The 13,434-nt window shown below is 42.7% G+C and overlaps 1 protein-coding gene across 1 annotated transcript; it reads right to left on the bottom strand.

The window, feature by feature from the left end:
* Positions 1-6,024: 6,024 nt before the first annotated feature.
* LOC129711565 (thrombospondin type-1 domain-containing protein 8-like) lies at positions 6,025-12,395 on the bottom strand. The gene is made up of 2 exons (XM_055659268.1): positions 11,802-12,395; positions 6,025-7,935 (listed from the first exon to the last, which is right to left on the bottom strand). The coding sequence occupies exons 1-2, from the start codon at positions 11,887-11,889 to the stop codon at positions 7,601-7,603; spliced, it is 423 nt and encodes a 140-aa protein (XP_055515243.1). The 5' UTR covers positions 11,890-12,395; the 3' UTR covers positions 6,025-7,600.
* Between the last annotated feature and the right edge of the window lie 1,039 nt (positions 12,396-13,434).

The raw sequence follows: 13,434 nt of genomic DNA, 5'->3' as shown, positions 1-13,434 counted from the left end.
GGCAGCGTTTGGTGGGTCTCTCAGCAAATGGAATTCAACTCAGAGCCCGGGGAATTGTATCTGAATCATACTGGAAGCCGGCCGGTCGGTGGACACAAAGTGCTGGAGTAACTGAGCCAGCCGTCAGGCAGCATCTCTGGAGAGAAAGGATTCGGCTCGGAACCCCTTCTCCAGCACTTTGTGTCTATCCTCGGTGTAAACCGGCATCTGCAGTTCCTTCCTACGCACGTGGTCGGTGGGGTTTGGAACCAAATAGACAACAGGTGCAGAAGTAGGCCATTCGGCCCTTCGAGCCAGCACCGCCATTCTCTGTGATCATCCACAATCAGTACCCCGCTCCTGCCTTCTCCCCATATCCCTTCACTCCTCTATAAGAGATTTATCTAACTCTCTCTTGAAAGCCTCCAGGGAATTGGCCTCCACTGCCTTCCCAGGCAGAGAATTCCGCAGATTCACAACTCTCTGGGTGGAAACATGCAAAAATATAACAAGAGACTCTTGATGAGTAAGGGTATCTATCAGGTTATGGGAAGAAGGCAGGAGAATGGGATTGAGAGGAAAAGATAGATCAGCCGTGATTGAATAGTGGAGCAGACTTGATGGGCCGAATGGCCCAATTCTGCTCCTGAAACGCATAAACAAATTGCAAGCGGTTTTACATCAACGGGCAAAGAAGATTTGTAAAAGCAAACCATGTGTCAATCAAAGGAAGGGACGGGAGAAAAGAGAATGAAGAATGAAATGGGAGAGATGTCAAATATTGTGCCTAACATCTAAACTGGGGACATAAAGAACATTTGAACATGACAGTGAAGATGGTTGTGAAAAATTACAGCAGGATCTTGATCGATTGGCCAGATGGGCTGAGAAATGGTTGATGGAGTTTAATACAGAAAAATGTGAGGTTTTGCATTTTGGGTCTAACATGGACAGGACCTACACAGTGAATGATAGGGCTCTGGAGAGTGTTGTAGAGCAGAGGGATCTAGGAGTGCAGGTGCATGGTTCCTGGAAGGTCGAGTCGCAGATAGATAAGGTGGTTAAAAAGGTATTTGGCACATTGGCCTTCATCGGTCAGAGTATTGAGTATAGAAATTGGGAGGTCATGTTGCAATTGTATAAGACGTTGGTGAGGCCGCATTATTGTGGTTCAGTTCTGGGCACCGTGTTATAGAAATATGTTGTTCAGCTGGAAGTGTACAGAGGAGATTTACTAGGATGTTGCCAGGGCTAGAAGGTCTGAGCTATAGGGAGGTTGAGTATGCTGGAGGATAGACAATAGACAATAGGTGCAGGAGTAGGCCATTTGGCCCTTCAAGCAAGCACCGCCATTCAATGTGATCATGGCTGATCATCCTCAATCAGTACCCCGTTCCTGCCTTCTCCCCATATCCCCTGTCTCCGCTATCTTTAAGAGCCCCATCTAGCTCTCTCTTGAAAGTATCCAGAGAACCGGCCTCCACCGCCCTCCAAGACAGAGAATTCCACGGACTCACAATTCTCTATGTGAAAAGGTGTTTCCTCGTCTCAGTTCTAAATGGCTTACCCCTATTCATAATGTGGGATGATCTTATTGAGGTTTATTAAATCATGAGCGGAATAGATCGGGTAGATGCACAGAATCTCTTGTCCAGAGTGGGTGAATCAAGGACCAGAGGACATAGGTTTAAGGTGAAGATAAAAATCTGGAATAGGAATCTGAGGGGTAACTTTTTCACACAAAGGGTGGTGGGTGAATAGAGCAAGCTGCCAGAGGAGGTAGTTGAGGCTGGGACTACCCCAACATTTAAGAAACAGTTAGACAGGTACATGAATAGGACAGGTTTGGAGGGATATGGAACAAACGTGGGCAGGTGGGACTAGTATAGCTGGGACATGTTGGCCAGTATGGGCAAGTTGGGCCGAAGAGCCTGTTCCCACACTGCATCACTTCCATGTACCTAGCCAAATGTATTTTATTGTCATAGCCATTATGGCCAAATTTATAATGTGTAGAAACACTCATAGTGGGGGTTTTAATTACCCGAATGTTAATGTTACCCTAATGTTAACTCAAATTGAGGCAGCATATAAAACATGGAGAATGCAGACTTCCTAAAATGCAATACAGAGAATATCTTTAACCAGCTGATCCAGGTGGATTTTCTTTTAGGCAATATTGCTGGGCAGGTGGTAGGGAAACATTCTGTGGTAATTAAAATAATAATGTCATTTTGGCATAGTGATGTAAAAGGGCTAAGATAAAGTCAAATAAAGATCCAATATTGGGGAAACCACAACTTTCTGAGAGAGAAGCGATTTAGCAAAAGTGGGATGGAAATAATTAGTTTGAAAGCAGAGATGATCAAGTAGGCAGTGGAGGCCAATTGACTGGATGTTTTCAAGAGAGAGTTAGATATACCTCTTAGGGCTAACAGAATCAAGGGATATGGGGAGAAAGCAGGAACGTGGTACTGATTTTGGATGATCAGCCATGATCGTATTGAATGGCGGTGCTGGCTCGAAGGTACTCCTGTACCTATTTTCTATGATTCTATGTTTCTCAGTAGGAGTTTCAGGGTGTTCAGGGTCAACATATTCCCACAAAGAAAATTGCTAGGACAAATCAAAAGCTCCTGGTTGACAAAATGCACAGAGATTAAAATGAGCCAAATAATCTGAAGCTTATGAAAGATACTAATATACTGCTACTATTCCACTAAAAACTAGTTTAACATAGCAAGGAGCCAGGAAAAGGATAGAATTTATTGGAGTGGAATAAAAAGGGAAATTAGGAAAACAGAGATTGGATGAAGCAATATGATCAATATGCTTTTATGCACATGAAGAGCACGAGGATAACTAGGAGACGAAGAGCTTATTTAGGATCAAGAGGATAACCTACATGTCGAGTGGATAACTGTGGGTAAAGTTTGTTTCATTTGCCATGTAGCGGGTACTTTATTGTAACCAATTAACCAGAACATCTTTGGAATGCTGGGGCAAACAGGTGCATTCAATACCCACTCATAACAGGAATAACTACACATATATTAAGATTGAACCCAGGTCACTGGAACTGTGAGACAACAGCACCTCCTGAATAGATGGAAAGATTAGAGCAATGACAAAAATAAATATTCTTTGACTCAGGCAGTGGTAAATGGTGTGAAACTGACCACGTGGTAGAGAGTGAAGGTAGAAACCATCATGTTATTTGGAAAATGCTTAGACATGTACTTCTAGAAGTTTGGTTTGCAAATCTATGGCCCTAATAACATAGGAAGGTAAAATTGATGAGTTTTTCTTTATTAACCAGCAGAGATGTGTCACAAATCTCTTAAAGTGTCCAAGTTTGACAATGATACAAACCTAGATGAGAATGTACAAATTGATGGAGAAGAAGGTGCCAAATAAATTTGTATTGTGGGATATGAAAGATTATTATCTTCTAGGATGCAAAGGATGGAAAAGCAGATGTTTATTTTGAAAGGTAATATTAGTAAATGATAGTAAACAAACTTTGGATGAAATATGTCAGTATGTTCATCTTTCTGCAATAAGAACTGTGGGAAGACATCACATGTTGAATGCAGGTAGACAAAAATGCTGGAAAAACTCAGCGGGTGAAGCAGCATCTATGGAGCGAAGGAAATAGGCAACTATGTTGACTTCAACCCAGTTGGGCTATTTAAATGATGAAGGAGATACTTGTCTTCAGGGAGCTACAATGAAGATTCACTGCATTGAATCCTGGAAGGAAATAACTTCTCTGTGAGGTGTGATTTAGTGAAATAACCATATATTCTCTGTGTTTTCTGAAGGCAGAGTAGATACAGGGAAGTCGTTTCCTCTTGCTGTAGTGTCTAGAACCATGGGCCATTGGCTAGGGATAAGAGGCCAGGCAGTCAGGACTGGGGATGAGGAGAACATTCAGAGAATGTAAAATGTTGGAATGTTCCAGTCCAGAGGCTTGGCCAACCTTTAAGGCTAAGTTGTTACATTTTTTTTAGCATCAAAGGAATAAAAAGATAGAGATGGGAAAGTATAAACCAATGTGAAAGATTGGCCATGTTCTTACTCTCCATAGTTTTTATTATGATGCAAGAAACATCAGAGTGTTGATCAAAGAACTTTACTTGACTCCACTTCAATCAAAATGAACTGCCACCACTTTCAGCATCAGCTTGTACTTCAAACAAAACAGCCTCAAATATAAAAAATGAGCCGTGGTTTCAAACTTCAATTTGACTTGCTTGTTAAATGTACCACCGAAGAATTGTTAATCACCTTAAATTTGTCCCTTAGCCTTGTAATTTCTGTTACTTTATTGAGATGACAAAGCAAACTTTCAGATTTGAGGCAACTGGTCCAATAAGTAACAGTTTCAGTCAGCACTTCCCAGCAACACAAATGCTGAGAATCTTTTGAGTGGCTGAGACCTCCCCGCCCTGATCACTTGCTCATTTCGAGGGCTTCAATGCACATCTGTGAGGAGCTAGTTCAGATTCTTTCTGTGCAGAAAGGGTTTGGCAGTCCCAAAGACTGTCTCACTCCTTGAGCCTCTGTACATATTGGCATGCATTGGATGAGTTCAACCGAATTCTAACTTTGCAGGATGTTGACTGATGCTGTGAACAGTTCAGTTTCAGGAGATTGTTGGGAAACACAGGATACTAAAACAGCTTTTTAAAACTAACAGCAGAAGCCAACGTATCACGTAATATTGGTTGAGAGTTGAGCTTCCAATTCAGTAGATACTCCTTCCCGAGGACTGGCTGCTTCCACTGCCATTGTCCCTGTCTGGGGTCATCTACCACTGATTCAGACATTCGTAAACCTTAGATCGGACAACTCTATGCACCCCTGGTTAGTTATCTTCCATCTATTAACCATATAACCATATAACAATTACAGCACGGAAACAGGCCATCTCGGCCCTACAAGTCCGTGCCGAACAAATTTTTTTTTCCCCTTAGTCCCACCTGCCTGCACTCATACCATAACCCTCCATTCCTTTCTCATCCATATGCCTATCCACTTCATTTTTAAATGATACCAATGAACCTGCCTCCACCACTTCCACTGGAAGCTCATTCCACACCGCTACCACTCTCTGAGTAAAGAAGTTCCCCCTCTTATTACCCCTAAACCTCTGTCCCTTAATTCTGAAGTGATGTCCTCTTGTTTGATCTATTCACCCAAACAATCTGCTAAATGTAAGAGATGTGCAAGACATTTTGTTTTTAAAAGAGTTATAGGTGCCTGAAACAAGCTGCCTGGGGAGGTAGTAGAAGCAGATATAGTAGCAAAATGTCAGGCACGTTTAAGTTAGACACATGTACAGATAGGGTAGATAGGGGGTATGAACTATTTGCAGGAGGATGGGATGGGTTAGATTGGCATCATTGTTGGCAGACATGGTGAGCTGAAGGACCTGTTCCTGTACTGCACTATTCTATGTTCTCAGTTGCTCCAGTTCAGAACAGTGCCACTTAAATGTGTGTTTATTGCAGGCTCTAGTGGGAGCTGTATACTGCACTCCTTGTAGCAAGGTAGAATGCATAGATACGTACACAGGGGAGTCACATTTTGGCAATAATTCATTTTCATATAGACTAGGATCAGTGCCCTAACTCTCAAAATGATGGTGAACTTCTTGAGCATGTTCAAGACAGATATGACAGAACCAGATATTCACTTCTCTGCCTCAGAGGGCGGCGGAGGCAGGTTCTCTGGATGCTTTCGAGAGAGAGCTAGATAGGGCTCTTAAAAATAGCGGAGTCAGGGGATATGGAGAGAAGGCAGGAACGTGGTACTGATTGGCGATGATCAGCCATGATCACATTGAATGGCGGTGCTGGCTTGAAGGGCCAAATGGCCTACTCCTGCACCTATTGCCTATTGTCTATAACCAGTTTTAGATCTGTCCATATTGGATTTTGTACAGAGTAATAATGTAGATTTAGTTAAAAGCTTAACCATGCATGAATATTGTTCAGTTAGTGACCATTATATGGTTTAATTCAATTAAACGTAGAAACCATTGTGAAATTCTAGAATTTCATAAAGTAATGTCGAGCTATGATAATCAGATTAGGCAAAATAAATGAACATAAGAGAAGCTGTGAAAACAGAACTTGCTGTGACACATAATTAGTATACAGTTCAAAATGTGCAACTAAGAGATAAGGAACAACCTATAAGCAAAATAAAAAACAGATAATCGAGTGCAGATCTTACAAGAGAAAACAAAATGTGACAAAACAGATAGTAAAATGGAGCAATAAAAGAATTTGCTGAAACCAACAAAAAATTACATATCTGCACAATGATTCTATGCTATATACATTAAAGCAAATGTTATCTTTAGCCCAGTTTAGATCTTCAACTCATTCATTTCTCGAAGGCTGAGCTTTGGCCTCTGTGTCAAAATTGGTTTCAAATTAAAATATTGGCTCTGGTGTTTGATACTCATCAATTTCAGGAGGCAATCATGAAGGATCTGCCTCTGTGTTTCAGGAGATAATCCCCAAAAGTCTGCCTCTGTGCTCCAGATCAATCCCTTAGCCTTACATGGTCTCAGATCCACATCAGTCATAATGACATTCACCGACACCCAGCATTGTTCATATCTGCACTTTCATAATGTGAAGCACATCAGTCATATCCCTTCCACATCCACTCATCTATAAACTGCAGGACACCAGAAATGGCTGGGTCTCAGTTAAACCAAGAGAGAACAGAGTGCTTCAAGCAAGTTTCGTGGTGCTGCATGGCTTCCATGGGTGCTGTATCTACAGGAAATACAACTGCTGCATCTACAGGAAATACAAAAATAAAATTTGACCAGAAATAGTGTTAAGACGAGGAGTTTTAGACATCATTGAATGTAAGAAATTTAAAACAACAGTTAAGAAAAACTTCTTACACATCTGCAAGGCCATGGAACATAAGGATTATTGACTGAATCATAAATGGCAGCAATTAGGATTAGATTGGATATATAGATAAAGGAGAATAAATAACATTAGGAAATACATTTAAGAAAGTAAAGCCTGCATGGACTGCTTGGGCCAAGTAACCAGTTTTGTGCCGCACCTAGTCTATTGCTATGTTCAAGTCCGTTTCTACACACAAGAACAACCACGGTTAGAGTTTGAAGACAAAAGAGACTGCTGATACCGGAATCTAGAACAAAAAACAGAATTCTGGAATAACTTGGTGGGTCAAGCAGCATTTGTGGAGGCAAAAGGTGCAAGTCGACACCTCCTTCCACAGATGCTGCTCGACCCAGAGTTCTTCCAACGTTGTTGTTTTTTGTTTGATGTTGCAAAACTAGCTTTGGGTACAGGGTCTCATCGGCCCAACCTTGGCTGGCCCAGTATGATTGATTGGCCTCATCTCCCTCGAGAGATCAAATGTGGGTGTCGATAAGGGTTCAGATCTGGTGCCAGGCCAATTGGATGTCAATGGAAGTTATGTTTCATGGTCAGTCTCACAAGGATATCAGGACATTGAAACATCAAATTAAACAGATTCTTTGTATTATGATTTATTTCCGATGACTGATTAGAGCTGTGATGCTGGCCACCCAGGTGTATGCAGTTGCCTGTTCTTCCTATCCAACATCATCGATCACTGGGAGACTGTCGTAGGAATCTGCTGCGGCAGGTTTGGTGTTGTGGGCGCGCAGGTTGTCAGGAGCTGGCCGTGAGAACCGGTGGCCAAATCGTGGGGATGATGCACCTCCGCCTGCTACCATTGGGCACTCATCGTGCTGACAGTTCATACAGTCGATGTGGGAACATGGTTTCAGCTGCCAGAAATCATCCAGGCTCACGTTGCTGTTTTCAGCATTCGTTGACACCACGAAATATCGGATGCGGCCTTGCTTGCCAATGTCGCACATACACACCCAGGGTTCCCACTCAATCCAATGGAAATCTGCACCATCTGGGAACACAGGAGGCATAGACTGTCACACCAAACTCCACGCTACAACATATTTAGTGCTCCCAGATGGTGATTAATATCTGGGATTCCCCAAGAATTTGAAATTAAACAAATAGCAAACATTTCAAATAAATTGCTTCAGCCAGCAAAGCAAGGTCTGTTTAAATTACTTTCAGAACTTGCTGCTTTGTTTGTCATAGCACTTCCCCCACTCTCATTTAGCCATTTAGATACTCTGAAATAAATAGAAATGTTCTGATCACAAATCTCTGCATCCAGACATGGATCCATGCAGCACAAGAGGTAACCAGTTTATTCCCAATGTCCTGTTTTCCCTCCAAACTCATTCTTTCACATCTTTACAAACCAAGTGACTAATGGACACTGCTGTGACAATGCTCTCGGAAAAAAAAACAGTTCCAACCATCTTGTGTGAAATTAGCAATCTATTATCAAATCAGCTAGTGAAATGAATCACTCGTTAAGTACCTCATCACAAAAAGCTGTGCGCAGAAGAAGGCCATTGAGTCCATGGCAGCTTTTTGCAAGAGCAATCTAGTCCCTGGCTTTTTCTCCACAGCCCTACAAACCACCCATCTGTCTGCAGGTGGCCATCCTCAACAGAATCTTCTACACAAATCGCAGAACATCCTCCACCTCACCTACCCACTGCCTCGGGAGCTACGTTTACATAAATGCATTTTTTCCAGTTCTTCCTCTCCGACAGTGAATCATCATGTCTCCTTGCGATATTCCACTACACAACACTAACCTCAACCATGAAGGTCTTTAGTTACATGAAGTACTTTGGGGTTGATTTTGAACTAGTGTCAGTAGTAACTAATTTATTGATTTTTTGTTTATTATATATCATCTCTGTGCACTATATCCACAGGCCTGTTATGTTGCTGCAAGTAAGAATATTGTTTGGCTGTCAGTATATATGACGATTAAATACTTTGGCACTTTATAAAATAACTTCATTCTGTAAATAAATGTGAAAATGAGCTCCCAGCTACCCTTCCTTTTATTTCTCTATCTCAGTGTGACTGATTTCTCTGCTGTCAGCATCCAAGGGCATTCGAATGAAAGTCAACATTCAACTAAAATCAAATACCATAGAAATCTGAAATAAAAAGGCTTTCTTTTTCCACAGATGCTGCCTATACTGCTGGGTATTTCCGGTACTTCCTCGTTACATTTCACAAGATCAACATAAGCCCGAGGAGCATACCTCATCTCTTAACTTGGCACATTCTGGACTCAAGAGTTCGACTATTTTGAAAAATAAGTGGGACCAACAATTGTGTTCCAGATGACCAGCATTCTTTCTTTAACATTACTTTCTCTAAGAAGTTCATGGTTTCTTTCGTGTCTCAAGGTTTTTCAAGACTTTGATCCTAACTAGCAATATTGTAAATCTCCCTTGCACTTTCGCAACCGCTGACATGCTTCCTAAAATGGATGATGCAAAATTGAGGTCTAAGCAATGTTTTATAAAATCCAGTACAATGCCTTTGCTTTATTTTCTATTTCTATCCCAGTAAACCCAATAATCTAATGTTTTCTCAAAAAGGATCGTCCAAAGTTTTTGTCATGTTCAAGGATTTGCACACTACATCCTTGGTTTCTCTATTGATACATGGCTTCAGAACGCATGAATAGGCCACTCAAACCTGCCTCACCATTCAACGTGATCGTGTCTGATCTATGCTGGCTTTAGCTCCTGTGGTTGCTTGTCATCTATATCAATAAGTTGGATAAGAAGCTACAAGGCATGGTTGGTAAATTTGCAGATTACACTAAAATATGTGATAATGAAGGTTATCAAAAATTACAGCTGAGTTAGTTGGTCAAGGAACATCGGGTGGGGGGGGGGGGAGTGCAGTGGAGAGATAAGTTTTTTTGGCCTTCCATCACAGCAATGTGATGGATGTTTATGTAAATTATGTTGTGTCTTGGGTCTATTTGTTTGTAATGTATGGCTGCAGAAACGTCATTTTGTTTGGACCTCAAGGGGTCCAAATGACAAATAAATTGAATCTTGAAGGAAAGACAAATGGAGTTTAATACAGATAAGTGCGAGGTGTTGCATTTTAGGAAGTCAAATCTGTATGACTTTCTCAATGAATGTTAAGGCCCTATGAGGACTGTGCTACTCAGGGCCCTAGGACGTACATAGTTTCCTGAAAATGACATCAAAGGTAGGCAGGCTTTTGCACACCTTCATCAGTGAGGACACTGGGTACAGAAGTTAGGATGGAATGTTGCAGTTGGTAAGTCCACACCTGGGATATTATGGAGACCTGATATTTGGCGTATTGCGTTCAGATTTGGTCCCGTACTACGGGAAAGATGCCATCAATCAGGAAAGAGCGCAGAAAACATTTAAAAGGATGTTGTCAGGAGAGATTGTACAGGCTGGGACTTTATTCATTGGAGTGTAGGAGATTGAGGGGTGATCTTGCAGAGATATGTAACATAATGAGAGACATAGATAGGGTGAATGCACACAGTATTTTCCTCACGGCTGGGGAAATCAAAAACAAGAAGGCACTGGTTTAAGTTAAGGGGGAAAAGGATTAATAGGAACCTGACTGGCAACTTTTTCCACACACACACACACACAATGGTACGTTTTGGGACCGAGCTGCCAGAGGAAGAGGTGAAACATGTAGACAAATAACATTTAGAAGATTGATACACTGATAGGAAAAGTTTAGAGGGATTTGGGTCAAATGCTGGCAAATGTATCTAGCTTAGATGGGCATCTTGGGCAGCATGGATAAATTGGACCGAAGAATCTGTTTCCATGCTTTCTCTTATGTGCTTATGTAATTTTTCCAGCTAACTATATCTTCCCATTGTCTATTCTTCTTACATTTCTGGGTTCCAATTTTGAAATTAAGCCCCACCGTCCTAAGCTATAATATTTCAAAGAGAGCAGTGGTCCACACCAATAATTGGAAAGAAAACACTAAAAACTTCCCTCCAATCAGGAAAACAACTATCCACCAGTTATCCTCTGCTTTTTAATTCCCCCTACTTAATTTTACGCGAGTACTCCCTAGAATTTGAGATCTTTATTATCTTAAATGGAAATCCCCAAACCTTTGCCACTATAGTCCGACAGACCTCAAGTCTCAATGACATATCAACTTAACATTTCTGGTTCCTGCTTCAACATTTCAGCAAATGTGCGAATTTTCTGTCACATTGACAAAACTTCTGGTATTCTATAAGGACACGCCCACTCCTCACTCTGTTTTACGCCTATCCCATGGCTGTCGATTTTACTGCTAGAGGGGAAAAAAGCATGGGGCCGAACTCATACCCATGTTATTGAAAGGAAGGCGATGGGAGGTAAAGGGGAGCGAGGGCGTTTGAAAAGGTCGCAGCAGTGTTTGACACAGTGGGCCTGCCTGCAGTAATGAGGGTCCAGCTGCTGACTATGTGATCATCAGGGTAGACACAACAAAATGCTGGAGTAACTCAGCGGGACAGGCAGCATCTTTGAGAAGGAATGGGTGACGTTTCAGGTCGACAGAGATAAAATGTAGTCGTAGACAGTAAGACTGGTAGGAGAAGTGGGAAGGGAGAGGGGATGGAGTGAGGGGGAAGGGGGGGGGGGCTACTTCAAAAATCATCAGGCCTTGTGATGTGATCGCGTTTGTCACATGGGCCGATTTCTCCAAACTCTACTGATTTAACTGGTGGTGGATCAGCTCTGCCCCAGGATTAAGGGCAGCTCCTTCCAGCCAGTCAGTCAACATGTCCCCGGGGGTAAGAGTCTTTCTCTTGGACCTGGCCGTGCTTCTCGTGGACTAGTGCCGCCCAACTCTGGATCTCCCATCTTCTCTGATTACCTCCTGCCCCGGGCCAGGCCCCCAGCTCCTGCTCCTGCTCCGCTGCGGCTCCGCCCAGCAAAAGCGCCACCACCAACAGCGGCGACATCTTTCAATGTCAGGACGCTGTAACCAGGCAACCCAACCCGTGCCCTCGATGCGCGTGTGTGTGTGTGTGTGTGTGTCTGTGTGTGTGTGTCTCTGTGTGTGTGTGTGTGTGTGTGTGTGTGTGTGTGTGTGTGTGTGTGTGTGTGTGTGTGTGTGTGTGTGTGTGTGTGTGTGTGTGTGTGTGTGTGTGTGTGTGTGTGTGTGTGTGTGTGTGTGTGTGTGTGTCTGTGTGTGTGTGTGTGTGTGTGTGTGTGTGTGTGTGTGTGTGTGTGTGTGTGTGTGTGTGTGTGTGTGTGTGTGTGTGTGTGTGTGTGTGTGTGTGTGTGTGTGTGTGTGTGTGTGTGTGTCTGTGTGTGTGTGTGTTGTGTGTGTGTGTGTGTGTGTGTGTGTGTGTGTGTGTGTGTGTGTGTGTGTGTGTGTGTGTGTGTGTGTGTGTGTGTGTCTGTGTGTGTGTGTGTGTGTGTGTGTGTGTGGCTGTGTGTGTGTGTGTGTGTGTGTGTGTGTGTGTGTGTGTGTGTGTGTGTCTGTGTGTGTGTGTCTGTGTGTGGCTGCCTGTGTGTGTGGCTGCCTGTGTGTGTGGCTGCCTGTGTGTGTGTGTGTCTGTGTGTGTGTGTGTGTGTGTGTGTGTGTGCACCCACCACACAACGTGACCGGCAAAACAACTACTTTACAACGCAGAGAAACATTAAGCTTGAGGATCACAACCCGTGGTTCTGGCAGTGTCTCGCTGCACCATGGAGAACTCGTACTACACCGTCATGCAGCCGAGTATGGATATAGGTAGACACAAAAAATTGGAGTAACTCAGCAAATTGCTCCACTGACCCGCTGAGTATCTGCAGCATTTTGTGTCTATCTTCGGTTTAAACCAATATCTGCGCTTCCTACCCATCCATGGACACAGGAGGGATTACTCTGCTTAAACAGTGGCTAGAAAATAATCCAAATGGAAGTGCTCTATCCAGTGCGTTCATTTTGTCGTAAGAACTCATCACTAACTCGTCAGTTAGGATTCAGCCTCCAAGGTAAAATCTTATCTCTAGAAACTCCAAATTCTTGACGTGAAGTATGACAAGGCTGAACAGCATCGTGGCTCGAAGGGACGAATGGCCTCCTCCTGCACCTATTTTTTATGTTTCTATCTATGTGCGGAGTTAGAATCCAAGTTCATCCCTCATTGAAGGTGGCAGCACATATTGATAGGGTGGTAACAAAAGGTGAATGGGTTGTTTGCCTTCATTGCACGATGCAACTGTGTAGGACATTAGTCACTTTCTAAAGTCTTTATTTATCCTTTATAATGTGTGATCTGGTCCCTGTCATTGCATCTGGAAATTCTGCTGGAGTATACTAACTGCAGCTTTCAAATGATCAACTTCCTGTCTAACCATGGCTGATTCATACCTTACTTCATTCAACTCCACAGGTGATCATGGGCTTCAATGTTAGCTCCTCAGACATTGGCATATTATGTTTTCTTGTTGACTACTTCAATGAAAAGCTAATATTTTTAATGTCCTTTAACAGCAAGTGCATTACAGTTCCC

Source organism: Leucoraja erinacea, chromosome 30, assembly GCF_028641065.1.
Source record: "Leucoraja erinacea ecotype New England chromosome 30, Leri_hhj_1, whole genome shotgun sequence".
Lineage (NCBI taxonomy): Eukaryota > Metazoa > Chordata > Chondrichthyes > Rajiformes > Rajidae > Leucoraja > Leucoraja erinaceus.
The sequence above is the reverse complement of the archived record's forward strand: the minus strand, read 5'-3'. Positions and strand labels throughout refer to the sequence as shown.